The sequence below is a fragment of the Trachemys scripta genome, chromosome 10 (assembly GCF_013100865.1).
Source record: "Trachemys scripta elegans isolate TJP31775 chromosome 10, CAS_Tse_1.0, whole genome shotgun sequence".
NCBI lineage: Eukaryota > Metazoa > Chordata > Testudines > Emydidae > Trachemys > Trachemys scripta.
Window position 1 is genome coordinate 9,450,710 of NC_048307.1, and position 20,940 is coordinate 9,471,649.

Below are 20,940 nucleotides of genomic sequence, written 5' to 3' on the forward strand. Positions count from 1 at the left end.
CGCTGCTCCCCCTCCCAGACTCTCAAACCCGGGAGGGAGAGGGAGATCCCGAGCGGCCGCGGCGCGCAAAACAGCTGATTCACGTGCCGCGGCTGCTCGGGATCTCCCCCTCCCTCCTGGGTTTGAGAGCCTGGGAGGGAGGGGGAGCAGCGGCGTGCGAATCAGCTGTTTCGCGTGCCGCGGCCGCTGGGGATCTCCCCCTCCCTCCCTCCCTCCCTCCTAGGCTTGAGAGCCTGGGGGGAGGAGGCAGGGCTGGGGATTTGGGGAAGGGATGGGAGTGGGGGGGGGGCGGGGGGGGGGGTAAAAAAAAAAAGGGGGGGAGGGGGAGGGCGCAGCAAAAATAGTTTTTGCTTTGGGCGGCAAAAATCCTAGAGCCGGCCCTGATTGTAGATCTTTCCTGAGCTGGCGATAGTTTATATAATATTGCAATGTGATATTGTGTCTCTGCCCAGAAACAGTCGCAATCTGGTGCACTCTGGGCTTTGTCAAAGGGCCTTACAGAGGTGCCAGTTCAAGTGACCATCCCCCTGGGGGTCCAGAAGGCCTGATAGGTAGAGGAATCAGTAAATTTCCACTGTCCAAGAGGGCAGGCTATCAGTTTTAGGGGGTTCCGCTCCTTCTATGGGACCCAGAGCTGTGTTCCACAAGCTTCCCCTGCAGTCCCATGCAAGGGGAGTGCTGATGGTGGGACATGACCAGTGGATCCACGACTAAGGGGCATCCGTGTAGGGCATAGGCACAGCTGCCACAGAGCCAGCTGTAGCCTGGAGGCTACAGTAACAGCCATACGAGCCTGGGGGACCCTGTCTTATGCTGAGGATTCTCTTAGGCCTTGTCTACACTACGAGAGTAGTTCGAATTTACTTGCATCGAATTTTTGGAATCGATATTGCAAAGTCGAACGTCTGTGTCCACACTAAGGACAGTAATTCGACTTTGTGAGTCCACACTAACGGTGAAAGCGTCGACATTCGAAGCAGTGCACTGTGGTCAGCTATCCCACAGTTCCCGCAGTCCCCTCTGCCCATTGGAATTCTGGGTGTAGCCGGCAATGCCTTCTGGGTAACAAAATGTGTCGAGGGTGCTTTTGGGTAACTGTCGTCATCCGTCCATCACTCCCGCCCTCCCTCCCTGAAAGCGCCGGCGGGAAATCAGTTCGCGCACTTTTCCAGTCATTGACAGCGCGGATGCCACAGCACTGCGAGCATGGAGCACGCTGCGACCATCGCTGCAGTTGTGGCCGCTCTCAACGCCTCGCAGCTTATCATACACCTTTCCCTGAGGCAGATGCAGAAAAGTCAGGCGAGGAGGCTACGGCACCGCGGTGATGTCCTGAAGTCTGAGAGTAGCACAGACCTCTCAGAAAGCAGGGGACCCAGCGCCGAGGACATCACGGTGGCAATGGGTCATGTTGATGCCGTGGAACGGCGATTCTGGGCACGGGAAACAAGCACTGAGTGGTGGGACCGCATAGTGCTGCAGGTCTGGGATGAATCCCAGTGGCTGCGAAACTTTCGCATGCGGAAGGGAACTTTCCTGGAACTTTGTGAGTTGCTGTCCCCTGCCCTGAAGCGCAATGACACCCGGTTGCGAGCTGCACTGAGTGTACAGAAGCGAGTGGCCATAGCCCTCTGGAAGCTTGCAACGCCAGACAGCTACCGGTCAGTCGCGAACCAGTTCGGGGTGGGCAAATCTACCGTGGGGGTTGTTGTGATGCAAGTAGCCAAGGCAATCGTTGATGTACTGCTGCCAAAGGTAGTGACCCTGGGAAACGTGGAGGCGATCATAGATGGCTTCGCAGCGATGGGATTCCCAAACTGCGGTGGGGCCATAGATGGAACTCACATCCCTATTCTGGCACCGGACCACCAAGCCACCCAGTACATTAACCGAAAGGGCTATTTTTCCATGGTGCTGCAAGCACTGGTGGACCACAGGGGACGTTTTACCAACATCTACGTGGGATGGCCGGGCAAGGTTCATGACGCTCGTGTTTTCAGGAACTCTGGTCTGTTTAGACGGCTGCAACAAGGTATTTACTTCCCGGACCACAAAATAACTGTTGGGGATGTGGAGATGCCTATAGTCATCCTCGGGGACCCAGCCTACCCGCTAATGCCCTGGCTCATGAAGCCCTATACAGGTGCCCTGGACACTGAAAAAGAACTCTTCAACTACCGGCTGAGCAAGTGCAGAATGGTGGTGGAGTGTGCTTTTGGCCGTCTCAAGGGGAGATGGAGAAGCTTGATGACTCGCTGTGATCTCAGCGAAACCAATATCCCCATTGTTATAGCAGCTTGCTGTGTGCTCCACAATCTCTGTGAGAGCAAGGGGGAGACCTTTATGGCGGGGTGGGAGGTTGATGAAAATAGCCTGGCTGCTGATTACGCTCAGCCAGACAGCCGGGCGATTAGAAGAGACCTGCGGGAAGCGCTGTGCATCCGGGAGGCTTTGAAAGCAAAGTTCCTGAGTGAGCAGGGTAACCTGTGACTTTTAAGTTTGTGTACAGAGAAGCTGAACCTGCCCCCGTTTCTTTACCCAGTTAATGTTGACTATCCTACCCAGTTACATACCCCCTTCACCCCCTTCCAACACACGTTTCGAAATAAAAATAGTTCTACTTTGTTAATGCACACCGTTTTTTTTAATACTGTTTTCGCGGGAATTTTTTAAAACTGGGACGCAGACTGTGGTGCGGAGCGGGTGTAGTGTAGTGACGCGAATGAAGCTTCTAAACTCAAGGATTGACGGGCTCCGCTGCGGTGGGATGGTTGTTTCAACGGAGCCTGTCACCCCTCCTGATCGGGACTGTGTGTATGGGGGGGCTATGTGACTTTGTGGCAGGGGGAGGACGATTACAGATCCCCTGCTGCATGGCTCTGTGATCCTGCATAAGGACTGCCGCTTAAGATCTGTAACTGCCCTCCCCCGCCACAAAGTCACAGAGCAACCCACCCCCCACCACATAACATGAAAACAACCTCCCAGACTAACCAGGGTAACTAGTCACTGCATCACTGCACTGTGTATGTGCCCTGCTGCTGTGCCTGCCCCCGCCTATGTACCCTGCCAAAGGTGACTGTCCTGTCCAATTACCAACCCCCTTTCCCCTCCTCCTCCAAAAGAACATGATTGAAACAGTAGTTAACATGAACGTATTTTTTATTATCAACTACACATGGAACTGGGAGGTGAAACTTGGACGGGGGCTTGTGTCAGGCGGGAAGGAAAGAACTTTTCAAGTTTTGGGGAATGAGAGCCTTCTGCTACTAGAGCTCTCTGCAGGGGTGGAGTGAGAGTTAGCAGGGACTCTGCCGCCTCTCCTTCTTTGCACTTTGGGTGAGGTGGGTATGGGACTTGGTGGCGGGGGAGGGCGGTTAGAGATGGACTGCAGCGGGGCTCTGTCCTCCTGCCTCCGTTCCTGCAGAACATCCACAAGGCGCCGGAGCGTGTCTGTTTGCTCCCTCAGTAGTCCAAGCAGCGTTTGAGTCGCCTGCTGGTCTTCCTGCCGCCACCTCTCCTCCCGATCCATGTTTGCTTGCTGCATTTGGGTCAATTTCTCCCGCCACTGGGTCTGCTGTGCTGCCTGGGCTTGGGAACAGGCCATAAGTTCAGAGAACATGTCCTCCCGTGTCCTCTTCTTCCTATGCCTAATCTTCGCTAGCCTCTGGGAGTGTGATGCCAGGCTAGGTTGTGAGACAGTCGCAGATGTGGCTGTGGGAATGGGAAAAAGGGAGTGAATTCCTCAGAAAGATAAATGTAGTTGTGAACAAAGAACATAGTCTTTCTCTGTGAACAAGACCATGCACAGCACCTATCACATGCGCACTCAGCACAAGGTCGAATTCTCGGCCTTCGCATTCAGTGCCTGGGGTCTTCCACAGCACATTTGAGAAGCGGGGCAGCACAACGGAATTTCTGTTGCAGGCAGACATGGTAAGCCGTAGACTTGTGGCAGTTTAAAACTTTTATATTACCACTGGCCTCATTTCACATTTAAAGCAATGTCAGTACCTGCTGCCAGCAATCCGGCAAGCGGGAACTCTGCCCCTGTCCCACCCCCTCGCGGCTGTCCCCAGGAACGATCCCTTTCGGCAGCCCCTCTCCCGCCTCCACCGCGTGGCTGCAAACCAGCGGTTACAGTTCTGTAAAGGAACGAGCAAGCAGTCCCAACACTAACATTCCCCTACCTAATTCAAAGCAGGTCACCATGGGCGACATCACCCTGATGAGGATCTCTGACAGCGAGAGAGAGAGAATGCTCCGGGAAAGCCTCCAAAGACCAGGGCCGTATGCCGCCCTGCTGTGCAGAGCAATGATTCCCGAGTACTTGATAGTCTCGTGGCGCGGCAACGTGTCGTACTTCGGAGGACCCAATAAGGCCGCTCTCCCCAGGAACCTCATGCAACGGCTTTCCAATTACCTCCAGGAGAGCTTCATCGAGATGTCCCGGGAGGATTACTGCTCTATCCCTGCACATATAGACCGCATCTTACTCTAGCTGCAGTAGCAGGGACTAAACAGTAGAGCGGCTTGGGCAGGACAATCACGGAAAACCGGACATTGCTAGATTTTTTTTCAAAACTTGCACTGCCCATGACTGAACCGTTAAGTGCCTAGGGCAAACTAATCATGAACAACCCATTCTTTTAATTGTTAATATTCCTGTTCTGTTAAAAATAAATGTTTAGATGTTTACAACACTTACTGGATGATCCTTCACCAGATTCTGTGTCCGGGGTAACGGCTGGGGAGGGTTGGTAGGGGATCTCTGTAAGGGTGATGAAGAGATCCTGGCTGTCGGGGAAATCAGCGTTGTGAGCGCTGCCGACTGCCTCGTCCTCCTTATCTCCTTCCTCATCTTCCCCGTCCGCTAACATGTCCGAGGAACCGGCCGTGGACAATATCCCATCCTCAGAGTCCACGGTCAGTGGTGGGGTAGTGGTGGCGGCCGCACCGAGGATGGAATGCAGTGCCTCATAGAAACGGGATGTCTGGGGATGGGATCCGGAGCGTCCGTTTGCCTCTTTGGTCTTCTGGTAGCCTTGTCTCAGCTCCTTGATTTTCACGCGGCACTGCGTTACATCCCGGCTGTATCCTCTCTCTGACATGTCTTTAGAGATCTTCTCATAGATCTTTGCATTCCGTTTCTTGGAGCGCAGCTCAGAAAGCACGGACTCATCGCCCCACACAGCGATGAGATCCAATACTTCCCGATCAGTCCATGCTGGGGCCCTCTTTCTATTCACAGACTGCACGGCCATCACTGCTGGAGAGCTCTGCATCGTTGCCAGTGCTGCTGTGATCGCCACGATGTCCAGACAGGAAATGAGATTCAAACTGGCCAGACAGGAAAAGGAATTCAAATTCAAATTTTCCCGGGGCTTTTCCTGTGTGGCTGGTCAGAGCATCCGAGCTCGTACTGCTGTCCAGAGCGTCAACAGAGTGGTGCACTGTGGGATAGCTCCCGGAGCTATTAGCGTCGATTTCCATCCACACCTAGCCTAATTCGACATGGCCATGTCGAATTTAGCACTACTCCCCTCGTCGGGGAGGAGTACAGAAGTCGAATTAAAGAGACCTCTATGTCGAACTAAATAGCATCGCAGTGTGGACGGGTGCAGGGTTAATTCGATGTAATGGCGCTAACTTCGACATAAACGCCTAGTGTAGACCAGGCCTTAGACTTGGCACAGGGCCTAGGGTTTGACCCAGAGGAACTGAACTCATTAGGATATTAGGAAAAACTTTCTAATTTTAAGGATAGTTAAACACTGGAACAGGTAACGTTGGAGGTTGTGAAATCCCCGTTTTGGAGGTATTAAGAAAAGGTTAGACAAACTCATGTCAGGGATGGTCGAGGTATACTTAGTCTTGCCTCGGCACGGGGGCCTGGACTAGATGACCTCTTGAGGTCCCTTCCAGCTCTGTGTCTCTATGATTCTATGGCAATGCTGAATCTCCCCTTTAAATTGTATGTCAGCATTTTAGACTGTGCTTGTTTTCTGTCCCTCCGATCATAGTTAAATTACATTATGATGCCATTTGGGAGCCTGCAGACTGTTTTGCTATTGGCTGAGTTCCCTGCCTCCCCTCTCCTCCATTCCCAAACAGGCTTTATCTTTATCAGGGGAAAAACCTGAACCTGCAAGTTGAGCACTTAGGAGCAATCAAATGAAATAAAGAGATAATGAGAGAAAACCAAGGTGGGCCAAAACATACTCTGCATTATTGCCCATGGCTCTCTGGGGCCCATGGGTGGACAGTGGACATTAATTATGAATCAGTGGGTTTGTAAAAGACCCAAGTGCAATGTAATGAAGCTCTGATTTCCCTTCCTGAATTAACACCCTCTGCTGGGGTGTTGCCAGGGGGTTAAAATCAAACTTGTAGTGTAATACAGTCATTGGATCACTGGAGTGTCGGAGCACCTGACCCCACATCATCTGAGATTGGTCTGACTAGGAGATACAGGATGGATTCTAATGCTTGGTTGGTATCTTCTCTGTCTGCAATTCTCACAGCTGCTTTTGCAGAGGAGATATGATATAATTTCCTGTTATTGTCACTGTTACCCCAGCAGGATGTTATGTTATGGGGAGAGGTGCTAAGGAGAGGGTTAATGGTGAGTCCAAACACAGTCCTATTAGCCTAGGGCTGAGTATAAACGTATTCAAGCTGACTGAACTGAGTGAGGTGGCAGAGATGTAATTGGAAGCAGAAATGGGCATCGTATGTGCTGGAAGCCCTCCATTGCATAGGAATCCATGATAGTTTGGTCTGGGAAGCACAGTTGTATGGACTTCCAGGCTTGGTGTTATGTGAGGTTTCTATCCAAGCCCGTTTTTGTTTTTAAAAACTGAAGTGGTGGCTATCAGAAGAGAGTGGCAGTTATACCAGAATATCGCGAAGAATCCGCTTAGCCAGGTGGCAAAGTCCATCTCTCTTCATAAGAGGCGAGAGAGGATATCCTCACTACCAAGCATTGCTGCTCAGGTACCATGGAGGTGAGGGGGCCAGATGCTATAAGTACCTAGCTATATTTCCACCACTTTAATCATACGCGTGGGATACTACGGATGATAGCAAAATCTATAACCCAGTGGTTCTCAACCTATTTACCATTGTGGGATGGATATGCAGCTCTCTACGTGTTACGTGGACGGCATCCACACAATATATAGTACCTGTACGGCCCTGAGGATATCACAGAGGCCGCAGCTATGTGCTGATTGGGCCGTAAGCAGCTCGCGGGCTGCAGGTTGAGAACCGCTGCTATAACCGCTAACGGAGAAGGAATTAACAGCCTGCTGCATCCACTGCTGAAGGGAATTTGGACGCTTTCCATTGGTTTTAACTGAAGTTGGATCAGGCCCAAACTGAACGAGTAAAGGAAATTCAGAGGGAAGCAGGCGGCTATTTGCTTCACCGTGAGGTGCAGGTGTTTCAGGACGCATTGCTCGGCTTCTGTATAGTCCTGGGAAGGCTCCCAGGTTTCAGGAAACCCATACGTGTTGCATGGTGCTATAAATGCAGCCCTTTCCGCCATGGCAGGAGCGCATTCTCTCTGAATAGGTAGAGGCCAGGCTTTCCAGAACCTCAGGATAATGTTTCTTTGGCAGTCTTTAAGCAAGTCTTAATCCATTTTATCTCCCCTTTAAAAAGTAAACAGGATAACTGAGCTGGGAAACCAAGCACACAAAAGGGAGGATACACGGCTGCCAGTGTGTCCTTGGGATGCAGCTCATTTACCATGCAAAATCAAACCATATGGATGAGAGATTTTGGGTGTCTTGTGTAACAACCGTGTAAGGCACATCTTGCAACTGGGTTCAGATGGCAGGACCCCTGCCCCTACAGAGAGCCCCATGAAAGACAATGGGGCTTCACGTGGATTGCAGGGGTCTGCTCCAGTTGCAAAATTGGGACACAGATTGGTGCTTTTAAGCTTTCATGCTGTCCCGTGCAGCCAGTGCCTAACTTTGAAGCAACATAGCTCTAGACATGCTTCCCTAGACGTCTTGCCTTTGGAATTCAGTACCGTGCTCTAGGTTGGTTACTCTTATGTTAACCTGGCTGTAGGAGCCACTCTGCATTAAAGTTCTCTGCTCTGAAAAGTGACTGTAAAGGTGGAAGCTCCTTGCTCCCATTTGAACCCTCCCAGTTTCACAGCAAACCACTACCCTGAGTGTGGGTTTTCAACCAGTTTCGCACCCACCTTATGGTAATTTCTTTTAGACCACTTTTCCCTAGTTTGCTTATGAGAATGTCATGTGGGATTGTGTCAAAAGCCTTACAAAAATCAAGATATAGCACATGTACTGCTCCCCACCATCCAGTTCTGGCATTTCCTAAATTTCGACTGCTTGATTTTGCAACCTTAAGGTTATTTTGACATAGTTTTTCTGTGTCATCTCCTAGGTTTTTTTTAAAAAAAGCAAACTGATACCCCTTCCCTGAAATCCCATCATATTGAATTATATTAACACCCACATGGGTCATCAGCAGACTTGGGACCTTTAGATCCACTGCACAGACCTCTGCCATTCGAGCTAACAGAGTAAACTGATAGCAGTAGTAGGTTGTCATCCTCTAGCTGGACCAGCCACTAGAGGGAGGCGTGAAACAAATACTTTGCCAGTGGTTTTCACAGATATTTGTTTTCAGCAGAGGAATGGTGAGACTCAGAAATCTTCCATTCCATTATGGAGGGGAGTGTGCTCTAATGGTCGCCGACTATTCTGCCCTGTCTCCTCCAGTCGGTCCCAGTACTATGTCTCCTGCACGCCTCTCCAGCTCCTTGCCCCAGGCTCCCCCTCCAGGCTTCTTGCCCAATCAGTCTTGCTTCCCCCACCCCCTAGCCTGTGACTTCTCTTCAGATTTCAGTCTCCCTTCCTCCTCAGCAGATTTCATTCTCTCCCTTCCCCATCTCCCCTGGGCTCCTCCGTCTGCCCCCACCCCCCGCCTCCTTGTCTCAATCTACTCTTTCCACCCCACCCCCGGTCCAGTTTTTGTCCTCTCTGCATTTAAGTCAGGCATCTTCCTCCTCCATGCTGCGTCGGAGCCAGCAGGAGGAACATCTAACACATAGAAGAGACAGTTTCCCTGCTTTTAGTTTTGGTGCCTGGCACCACAGCTGAGGCAAGAGCAGCAATTGCAGGGAAAGACCTGCTTAATCCCTGAAGCCCTGGGTTTGAGCATGCTTACTGTAGCCAGAATCTTCAGAGAATGTAGCTGCCAAACTCTGACAAGCCTCTACAGAGCACGTGGAAACAGTAATTTTTTCAAAGGCTTATAACTTGGCCAAATTTGGGTGAATTGGCACAGGAATAGCAAAGGGCAAATCCCTGACCCCAAGGCAATGCCCTTGCCAAATGTCAAGCCCGTGCTGCAAAGCAGGGAGGTGCCAGAGCTTCTCAGTGAAATGGTTGGATGAATTTTTTTAACACAGGCAAAACCATTTTTCCTCAATCTCCTCCTCAGAAATGGCTGAACCATTTTTGCTGAAGCTTTCCAAAAAAGTTCAGTCTGAGGTAGACACCCAGCATAGACAATTTCAGCTCAAATGCTTAGAGCTTGGCAAAGTTATAAACAATGGAAAAAGGGGGGTTGGAATGGGTAGTGTTTGGATATCTAAAACTGCAGATGGCGCTGCCAGCTCCACCTATGACCATAAGTAATAATTTATATTTAAAAAAAGCCGAATAAGTCCCACACAGATGCAGTCAATGCAATTGGCACTCTAGTTGAACTGAATAGAATTGATGTGGTTTTCTTTCCAAAGATGGGCGGGTCAACTATGAACATTGTTTGAAGGTAAAACTGAGCTCTTCCTTTCTCTATTCCTGCCTGGGAGCATCAAGACAACAGGGGAAGGGGAGGGCTAGCTGGATAGCTCAGTGGTTTGAGCATTGGCCTGCTAAAGCCAGGGTTGTGAGTTCAATCCTTGAGGTGGCCATTTAGGGATCTGGGGCAAAATCAGTACTTGGTCCTGCTGGTGAAGGCAGGGGGCTAGACTCAATGACCTTTCAAGGTCCCTTCCAGTTTTAGGAGATAGGACATCTCCATTAATTAAAAAACAAAACAAAACTGAAGTGATATCTGTACATTGAAAGAATAACAGGTTTCTTTCCAGCCTTGTGCATATTATCAATGCCAAGAACTTCTTGCCAAGTGGAAATAAGTGAGGGAGGCCACGGCGAGGCAGACAGTGTTTATGCACGCTTTACAACTCCACAAACAAAACAGTGCCATGGTTCATGAACTATCTGCATTGCCTGAAGGAGCTCGCAGCTTTGCTGAGGAGAACCTGAGGGAAACTGTGTCTAGGTTGCACCTTAGCTTACATTGTTTTTTTAAGCCACCATCAGTTCTTCACCACCAATGGTTTGTTAAAATTGCAACCCTGAAATTCCAAGCTCAGATTAAATCGCTCAGGTCATTGTCATGAGTCTGAAGGCAGCTTGGTTTGTTTTATTTTCATTGCTCCAGCCTCCAGGTTCTTCTCTTTCCCGATCCAGGGTTAATTCCCCTCTGAGCTTGCTTCAGGGCAGAGGCAGGGCTGGGACTAGTTAAATCTTTCCCAGGAGGCTGGTATTTAGGAACAGTGTCACATGAAGAGCCCAGTGCTAAAATAAAGACAATACTTATCCGCATATGTCCTGTGGTCGGTGTTGGAGTGGCATGTCAGACAGCCTGGCTTTCATCAAGGGCAGAGACAGGAGAGTAGGAGCAGTTAAAATAGACAGGGACGTGTGTTTTTACCACATGGCTTGTGGTACCTGAGGTATCTCAAGGCACAGTATAAGGCACCATGTTGAGGCAAACGTGATAATCATAATGCACAGCCTGGTAGGCCATCTATTAGAATCTGCTTTTTTGCTTTATTGCCAAAGAGAGCATTGGTCAAAATGCCTGAGTTCTCCCTTCCAGGCCCCGTAAGGGAGCCCAGGTGAAAGTTGCTCTGCTTTGCTTTGTGAATGAAATCTCCCAGGGCTGTGTCCCAAGCTCAAGGCCGAGCTGTTTGCTGCTGTGTTTTCCCCATTGCCAGTATCGCCTCTTCCATGGCTACCAGTTTCTTCTTTTCCCACAGCCCCAGGTTGCAGCTGCTCTGTGTCAGGAGTGAGGGGGCGAGGGAGTGCTGGAACTTGTTCTAGGTCTCCTCAGGCGGCGGTGTTTGGAAATGATGCCATGCAGAGAGAGGGCTGTGCCCAGCGTGGAGATAAATGCAGGCGCTATTAATGTACAGTCTGTGGGGGTGGCAGGGAGTTACGGGGAGGTTGTTTGTAATGTCGCTTGGCTTATGTGAAAGATGCAAGAGAGAGTGAGAGAGAGCATGGGAACTAACGGAAGCCATTCACCAGGCTGAAGCCTTGGGAAGGCGACAGGCACATCTTGCTGCTGCTTGGAGACCTGGGCTTGAGGCTGGAAGATCCAGGATCTGCTGTTTTATTTGCTCCTGTCCCCTTACCAGCCGTTGCACAACAGCATTGAAGTCTTGGAGGAAACTCCTCCCCGGCATCAGGAATTGTGCTGTGATGAGATGTCTTGGTAGTAAGGGCTCGAATTTAAAGCCAAGATGCTAGAGGGGAAATAGAATGCTAGAACAAAGAGGTTTTTTTTCTTGACCTGCCACCTGGACTGGCCCTAATTCTCCGAGTCACTTGAGGTCTCCCATGATGTCGGACAAATGGGCTAACGATACAGCAGTTGGTGGCTGTGTCTGACAGGGGACTTCCGCTGAGGTCTAGCTCATTGATTTCCCCCCCACTCGTGATCTATCAATGGTCATCCTTTCACACACTGAAAATGCAGTGGAGTCAACCAAATAGCTGAAATGTAGTGATGCGTGTCTTCATATCAGGGTTAGAAGGGACCTCAGGAGGTCATCTAGTCCAACCCCCTGCTCAAAGCAGGACCAATCCCCAGACAGATTTTTCCCCCCAGATCCCTAAATGACCCCCCCCAAGGACTGAACTCACAACCCTGGGTTTAGCAGGCCAGTGCTCAAACCACTGAGGTATCCCTCTCCCACTTGACTCCATGAGATCTCCTGTAAAATGTCACACTTTGCTGATTATCCTGCAGGCAGGCTCTGTTTAACTGGCCAAAGCAGACCTCTTGATTTGTGTTCATAGTTATTTTTTGTCTCTCTACTCTCCCTCCAAGTGTCCCTAACCCACAACTGCCATGTGGCTCCATCTCAGACACCTGCACTCTGGGACACGCCTGAGAAGGATCTGGAGGATGAGGCTGGGTGAGGAAATCTGGGTCGGATGGGAGTTTTGGTTTCACTTGTCCTCCTTCTTTCAAGTCGCCAAGCAGTGGCCAGGACTAGTGGGTGAACTCATTTAACCCTGCTACTGATATAGGGCCAAATTCTTGGTTGGTGTAAATTGGCACAGGTCCAGTGAGGTCCGGGGCACCACACCACACCAATTTATGCCAGCAGAGAATTTGTCCCATAACATGAGGCCTACTGGGAAGTGAGCAAGCTTCTTCTGTAACACATGCAGTCAGAAAACAAGGAACTCCAGCATGGGATCTGAGTGCAGATTTCCTGCTTGCTAGTAACACAGGCTGTCTAGCTTCTTGAGTCCTCCTTCTCAGTTACTAACATTGCATCGTGTTCCAGATGTGCTAAGCTGCGTCTGCAGATCTAGCAGGAGCCAGGCAGCAGTAGCAGCCCCACTCCTATCCTCTAACGCCCCCCTCACTGCCCATGCTCATTTGGCTCCTCTCCCAGTCCTGTGCATGACATTTCACGTTTGCATGAGACAGGATTCGATAAGCTTGTGTTTTCCTTGGTGACTCACTTATTTTGCTCTAAACACACATGAGGGAGGCCGGAACCTGGGACAACATTTGTAATTGTGACTATTTTTTTTTTTAAATTGCTTCTACATCCTTGATGGGCCAAAATGCTCCTCCCATTCCACCAGCTTATGACTGCCTCCTTCCCAAACGTCGTGTCCACTGTCCTCCTTGCTAAATGCGATCGGGCACTGTCCCTAACTGAGCACACTTTTCTCCGCATGCCCATCATAAGAGGCTGGAACCAAAAATCCTTTGTGCATTACTTGGCATTTATCAGCATTGAATTTCATCTGCCATTTTGTTGCCCAGTCACCCGGTTTTGTGAGATCCCTTTACAGTCTCTTTTGGACTTAACGATCTTGAGTAGTTTTGTATCATCTGCAAATTTTGCCTCCTCACTGTTCACCTCTTTTTCCAGATCATTTATGAATATATTGAACAAGACTTGTCCCAGTACAGACCCCTGGGGACACCACTATTGGCCTCTCTCCATTCTGAAAACTGCTATGACACTAGGATGTCCCATGTTCATTATTTTTAATGGGAAGATTTGCATGACACCATGGTGGGAGAGCTGTGGTGCTGGAAGCTGGCTTTGACCTCTGGCTGGCGGCATTTAGCACGTCAAAAAAATATGTGTTGTGACATTAGCGTGCTGCATGAATACTCCCTGCTGATTCATCTCTGACATTAGATTTGGAGCATCTGCTTGTGTTTGCCGTCCTTTGCCCAAGGATGAAAACCACATCACGCTGTCTTCTCTCCTGGAGGGAGCAGGCTTAGGGAGTGGAAGGGAAAGTTTAGGTCCCAGAATGATGCGATTTGGGTCCCCCAGACTCCTGTCAGGAATGGTCTGTAGTTCAGGGACATGCAGCAAAGCAGACCCATGCTTTCAAGGTGTATAGGTGATCAATAAATTGTTGGGCCGGTCTTTAAAGGATGGGTTTGTGTGGACAACACATCTGCTGCCTTTGGTCACACACTGCCCTGTCACTATGTATATAGACACAAGCATGCCCGCCACACATTCCTTCCAAGGGCAGCTGGAAACTCCCCCTCTGCTGAGCTATTAGTGTGTAGAATAGGCTCTGGTTCCGTCTATGACCTAGCAGATAGCTTAAGAGTTTTATCTATTCGGTTATCCATTATCCTAATTAGTTTATTAGCGGCATCCCACTGCGGTGGGAGGGAGTTGTTCACCGTTCAAGCCACTAATTAGCGCCCAGGTTGTAAAGCTCTGTTTTACAACTGGGATAATGTCTTATGTTGTCTTTAGCCCTCACGTCTCCTGTCTTCTATCACTCCTTCTTTGCTAGAGACCAGCCCTAAGGGCAGCTGACTTAGCGCCTGGGAGCTGACTAGCAGAGATGGATTTAGGGAACACTGCCCAAGGTGGACAGTGAGAACTGGAAACAACCAGTGGGACATCGATTCACATTGCCACGCTTGTCTGTTTACACATATTTGCCTTCTTGCCAACCAGCTCCATTTTCAAACCTTTCTTGAGGGTTTAGCTCCCACCAACCTTACTTACTCACACACACCTTGGGAGATTTAGGGATAAGACTATTCTATTAAAGGGATGGTGCCAAGTAGTTTTTAGGCTCGAGTTTGATTTACCATAACAGGCTATTACTGAGGAAGAATTTCCTCGGGATTCTGAATTTCGCCTTTTTTTTTTTAAACCCCACATTAACCCATCGTTGACAAATTAAAAAAAAAATACATACTTGCTGTGCTTGCTGAAAACATCACTGAGTGCCCCCTGCTGTCTCCGCTGTCTAACACACTCTGCTTCCACAACGGTTGACCTATGTGACAACAAACTTGACTACGCTCAGAAGTGTGCGCAGGAATTTAAAAAATAGACCGCTTTTGCAGGGGCACATTCTGCAGCCCCAAGGCCAGAGGAGCTCTGTGACCCAGCGGCAGCCCCGAGGCCAGAGGCGCTCGCTCTCCCTGCCACGGCCCTGGTGCTGGAGCAGTTCTGTGCCCTTGCCGATTATTGCGGGGGCATGCCCCTGCTTGCCCCCCGGCCCCCGTGCAAACTAATTTGGAAAAACCACCGTTATTCCAGAATAAGTGTGTCCATGCGTGAAGTGATTTCAGAATAGCTGCCCCTGAATAACTACTCGTGTAGACAAGCCCTTAAAAATAATAGAATTAAATATCAGCTCAATCCCCTGATGGCCAACAAAGCTGAACCCCCTACAAAACGGAGCAGGTAACTCCCCGCAAATCTGCGCCCCATCAACCCTACTCTCTGCAGCAGCCCACTCAGTGCCACGCAGGGTGCCTGGAAGGCCAAGACACTTGGGCAAAGCTTGATTCAAAGCCAAAGGTTCTACTGCCAGCCCCTTGTCTCTTTCACATCAAGGCTGATCCAGAGGGAGTGTTTCTGCTGATTGCAGCTGTTTGGCCAGCAGAGTGAGGTGATCTCTCAGGCAGCAAGGCCCCAGGCCAGTTAGGGCTTTGTAGGTCAAGATTAACTTTTAAATTCAGTTTGGAAACCTATAGGCAGCCAGTGCCTATCATGGAGCACAGGTGTCATGCACTACCATTGGGAAGCACAATGTAATAAGTGGGTGACACATTCTGCACCTGCTTCAGCTGCTGGATTGATATGAGGCGGATGGATAGCTCAGTGGTTTGAGCATTGGGCTGCTAAACCCAGGGTTGTGAGTTCAATCCTTGAGGGGGTAAAATCTGTCTGGGGATTGGTCCCCCTTTGAGCAGGGGGTTGGACTAGATGACCTCCTGAGGTCCCTTCTAACCCTAATATTCTATGAAGTATAGACCCATAGAGAACATATTGCAGAAATCTAGTCTTGAGCTGATAAAGGCACAGAGTAAGGGCCTCCTCCAAGTGAAATAGTCTCTGTCTCCTGGCCTGGTACAGATTGTTCAAAAGCATTCGTGGAAGCTGCTGTTATGTGGTTGCTTAACACCTCTGGGGATCCAGAGTAGTTCCCATGTGGCACAGAATACCCCCAGGAGGAACCATAGTTAGGTCAATGTAATTCCTAGGGTAGATGTGGCTACAGTGATTGAAAGAATTCCATATATGTAGCTACCACCTCCTGGAGAGATGGATTAACTGCATTGATGGAAACCCCCCTGCCATCAATGTAGAGAGCATCTACGCTAGAGCGCTGTATCTGTAGCACAGACATAGCCTCAGAAGGGGCCAATCACCCTCAACTCCAGTTGAAGTCAGTGTGAGCCACAAGGACTCAGCACACTTGAAAATCAGGACCTGTGTGTGCCAGTTTCCCAGCCTATAAAAGGGGATGATGCTTGTGTTGTTTTGAGAGAGAATAAACAAGTGCAGTATTGCCAGCTCCAAACTTTCAAAACTCCTGAGTTGGGCTCCAAAAAGCCCATGAGATTTAAAAAAAAACTGTAATAAATGTTGGGTTTGTTTTCTTTGCTTCTGGTTTCGGAGCCACTAGGGCACACTCGGGTTATGTTTTCAAGCTTCTCTCTGCACCCAGGAGGGCTAGAAAGCTACGATTCTCAGGAAATCGCTTGATTTCCTAGGAGCTGGGGCTGTCAATAAAACCGTAGCTGTCACAATAGCATTGCAAGTGTTGGCCACACTGAGTGTCTGTCCAGTGCTCTGAAGATGGAAAGTGCTGCAGAAGGTTCAATGCGGTCGTTAGTCCAGGTCATGATTCTTTGCCCTGTCCAAAAGCCCTAACGCACACATTGGCTATCCGGGTCCCTTCCAGACCCCCTCGCTCCCGAGAATCTGTGTTTTCGTGTGGTATATAAAAGCAAACTGCCAGGCGCGCCCCTGAGCCTGGTGCCCTGGAGATGCCTGTCATACCAAGTGAGTGGGGGAACAGTACCAGAGGGTTAGAAAAATAACCCAGTTATAGAAGGACTTTGTTACGTTCAGGAAAAGAGCTGTGTTTATCTTTCCCTCGTGGCTCAGGAGTTAGAACAGAGCCTGTGACAGAGGCTCTAGCTAGAGTAAAAAGCAGCTTTTTCCTAGTTGATTTTGCTACACAAAGTAAATACAGAAGCTTCCTTTCCTCTAGATAAGAAAACTCTGAACATTCATGTCTCTGGTTGTGGGGTGTGTGTGTGTGTGGAATCATTCAGGCAGACAGATTGCAATCTCTCCCAGGCCCCCTTTCCACAGCCTGACCCCACAAGAGCAGCTCTTGGTTAGACAGAAAAAGGGCAGTTGGTTTTCTCCAGAGCCAAGCGCGCCGGCTTGTATCCCAGACCGAGGGTTGGCTCCTGCACTGCCCAGGTGCTGAGTGTTGGATGTATAAGAGCAAGGTAAAAAGTGCTGCGCAGGAGAAACACAAATCCGACACGAATGAGAGTACTGCCACCAATCCACTCCTGGCCAATAGCAGGGATATGGCCTAAGATGGGGAGTGCAGAACTGGTGATCTCATGTGGGGCAGAGGATGCCCTGAAGGGACTAATGCAGGAAAGGGGCTTAACTTATCATTGGAGGTGTAATGTCTCCCCTTCTGCTCGCTGGCTAGAAAATCTTTATTGTTGCCTCACAGTGGGCTAAGGGTTGGGACTCCGGACAGCAAGACAATATTTCTCTGCCACATTTCTGTACACGTGCCAGGAGAGGGCTCCCATGCTGTTTCATACATCAGAGCAATGCAATCAAGTATTTTTTATGTTTTGTTTGTTCGTTCTCTCCATTTGGCCTTCTAGGTGAGGGTGTCCTGGCGCTAGGGAAGATGGGTTCTAATCCAGGCTCCGTCACGAGCGTCCTTGGGTAAACACATCACCTCTTTGTGCCTGCACTTCCTCCTCTGTAAGCTGGGGATAACACTTACTGTTCAGGGGAGTCCTGTTTATAAAGCGCTTCGAGTTTCTATGGTACCTTCCCTCTGAGGATCCCAAAGTATTATCTGTAACCTAACACATTACATTGATGGGCGATGCCGCTGCTGGATAGAATATTGCTCTTACTCACGTGTGATAATGTCGTCTTGTATCTGCAACCTACACAGTATAAAATCCCTAATACTGCTGCACAGGGTTGAATGTTTCATAGGTTCTCAATAGCTCCTTGTTCTACCCTCTGAGAAACTGGAAAATAGCATTCCTTTCTCCGCTGTTTTTCTTTTTAACTGCCCCCACCCTTTCTTATATGCTTCCTTTTTTGTGCAGCAGTCTTGGAGTCCTGGGTGATGCCAGCAGAGCTCTGAGACTAGTTTGTTAGTGAAGTGTCTGCTGTAGATCCACAAAAGCATGAAATATTGTTTTTTGCGCAGTCCTAAGGCAAAGGCATCCACAGTTTGCCCAGCTGAGCGGCTGCATTGGCCAGTTGCCAGATTGCAATTATTCTAGACTCTTAGACTTTAAGGGTAGAAAGGGACCGTCATGATCATCTAGTCTGACCACCTGCACACCGCAGGCCACAGAACCTCCCCCGCCCACTCCTGTAATAGACCCCTAACCTCTGGCTGAGTTACTGACGTCCTCAAATCTTGATTTAAAGACTTCAAGTCAGAGACTCCACCATTTACACTTGTTTAAACCTGCAAGTGACCCATGCCCCGTGCTGTAGAGGAAGATGAAAAACCTCCAGGATCTTTACCAATCTGACCCAGGGGAAAATTCCTTCCCAACTCCACATATGGAGATCAGTTAGACCGGAGGTCCCCAAACTGTGGGGTGCCCCCCCTAGGGGGACATGGAGGAACATTCAGGTGTGGGGGGAGCATAGCAGGCCTGGGCCAGCCCTCATGGGGGGTGCAGAGGGAGTGCCACCCAGCCCTGCTCTGCCCCCAGCTGCAGTACCAGCTCCCAACCCCACTCCCAGCCCCGGCCCTGGATCTGGTCCCGGGCCCAGGCCCAGGCCCGCCTCCAGCCTCAGCCCCTGCCCAGGGCTGATTCCAGCTCCGGCCTCGGCCCCAGGCTGCGGCTCCGTTCCTGGTCCGGGCCCCAGACCTGCCTCCAGCCACGGCCCTAGCCTTGGCCCCCTTGCCCCTGTCGGTGTTCCCCGTCTTCCCCCTAAGCCATGGCCCTGGCTCCTGGGGGGGCGCACAGACAGGGGTGAGGGGGGGTGACCCTGAAAAGTTTGGGGACCACTGAATTATACCCTGAGCATGTGGGCAAGACCCACTAGCCAGACACCTGGGAAAGAATTCTCTGTTGTGACTCAGATCCCTCCTTGTCTAGTGTCCCATCACCAGCCATTGGAGATATTTGCTGCTAGCCGTCACTGATGGGCCACATGCCATTGTAGGCAGTCTCATCACATACCACCCCTCCATAAACTAATCAAGTTCAGTCTTGAAGCCAGTTAGGTTTTTTGCCCCCCACTGCTCCCCTGGGAAGGCTATTCCAGAACTTCACTCCTCTGATGGCTAGAAACCTTCGTCTAATTTCAAGCCTAAACTTCTTGATGGCCAGTTTATATCCATTTGTTCTTGTGTCGACATTGGTGCTTAACTTAAACGTAACCCCTCTTCCTCCCTGGTATTTATCCCTCTGATGTATTTATAGAGCACAATCATATTTCCCTTCAGCTTTCTTTTAGTTAGGCTAAACAAGCCAAGCTCCTTGAGTCTCCTCTCATAAGGTAGGTTTTCCATTCCTCGGATCATCCTAGTAGCTCTTCCCTGCACCTGTTCCAGGACGGAAGCACAGCCTATGGAGGCCACGTCCTAACCTGCGCTGCCCCATCTTGTTCTGAGATGGCAGCGGGCCGTGTTTCAGAACTCTCTAGGCTGTGCGGCCATCCCCTGTCCTAATCCTAAGGCATGTAAACAGTAGGGCTTATTTCTCCCCCGCCCTCATCTACTTCATTTTCCCAGCAAAGGAGCGATAGTCTCAAAACAAACAAACAAAAAATGTGCTTCAGAACCCAGAGTCAGTTCCTCACCAAATAAGGAAGGTGGCATTTTGGGTCTAACCTCGACAGTGTCCCTTTAAGCAGCCGACTGCTGAGTTTGCCTTTCCAGTTCAGAGTGCTGCTCTGTTCTGAACAGAGGGATATGGTTGGTGTCTCCCTGTGTGAGCTGGAGTTTGACTGAGTTCCTGCTGGGGAGAGCCTGTATTCTGCAGATGTCTGGCGTGTGGTCCAACAGCCCATAGAAGACTGCAGGAGGAATCCAGAAGATGGGGAGTCTTGCTCTTTGTTTTAACAACGCCGCTGTTGCTTTAAATTAAATTCTGCTGTTGCATTAATCCTGAAACAGAATTTTCGAGACCCCTTTATTCTCCTCCCATGTTAATCAACGAATGAGCCTGCAGCCGACCTTCCTGCTCCTGGGGACCCCGGATAAAAGGTCGGAGGATTCCAAACAGCATTCACAACTTCTGTTTTTCTTTTCCAGAACTTGCGCCCAATCGGTGATGTTTCCAGCATAGAGAGGGACTTGGGCACCCTGGCTTGTTTCTGCAGTGGGGAATCCAGTCGGGCTGCGCAGGATGGGTTTGGGTTTGGCCGTTTGATCCTATTTATACACTAGCTCTAGCCCCCATTTGTCTTCCTGACAGCTCTCCCGAATTGATGCTTGTGAACTTAATTACAGCTCTGCTCTGCAGCAGGCAGGCAGGCACGCTCTTCACTGCAGTCTGCAGGTCCTGGCAGTCAGCACTCACACCCCACTCACAATCAGGTGCACTTAGCCAATGGTGCAGTGCGCAGGACCCTCAGTGGACCCTGCCTGCTGGCTGCCTGGTAAGGGATGAAGCCCCCGGGCTGTCACTCTGCATTCTGGCCTTTGTTTGTTTTTGATCAAGGTATTTTCCACCCTGGGTGGCTTGGGCCAGCTGGTAAAAAGATGCTGCAGATTTGAGATGAATCATGGCTGCTCCCAAGTAAGGTGGGGAGGATATTTCAAGAGACCATTTTATGGCTGGAATGGGAAGGGTGGGGGGTGGGGCTGGGAAGTTACTCTCATTGATTAGCAGGGTGAAGTTGGCATGAAACTTGTTTGTATTTGCTTCCAAGAGCTAGTGTCTCGCCCTCAAAAGCTGTCAGTTCTAGGGGTCCAGCTGCATTGCTCAGGAAACAGTGGGGCTTAGTGGTGGGGGTTGGGCTTATTCATTTTGGAGGGATAACGTTGCTTTCCCCTCCTGGTTCCTGAACGGTGTGGTGAGTTTCCAGGAGCTTTAAACAACATTTTGCTA

The 20,940-nt window shown here is 50.0% G+C and overlaps 1 protein-coding gene across 4 annotated transcripts in view; it reads left to right on the forward strand.

The window, feature by feature from the left end:
• Positions 1-20,940, forward strand: part of RADIL (Rap associating with DIL domain) — a 79,641-nt gene that overhangs the window by 15,472 nt on the left and 43,229 nt on the right. The window contains exon 1 of one of the 4 annotated variants that reach the window (XM_034783603.1): positions 19,278-20,488. The exons of 1 other annotated variant lie outside the window; for it this stretch is intronic. In XM_034783603.1, coding sequence (XP_034639494.1) covers positions 20,440-20,488 — 49 coding nt within the window. In that variant the 5' untranslated portion in view covers positions 19,278-20,439. 2 more of the 4 variants (XM_034783604.1, XM_034783605.1) reach the window with 2 other exon arrangements.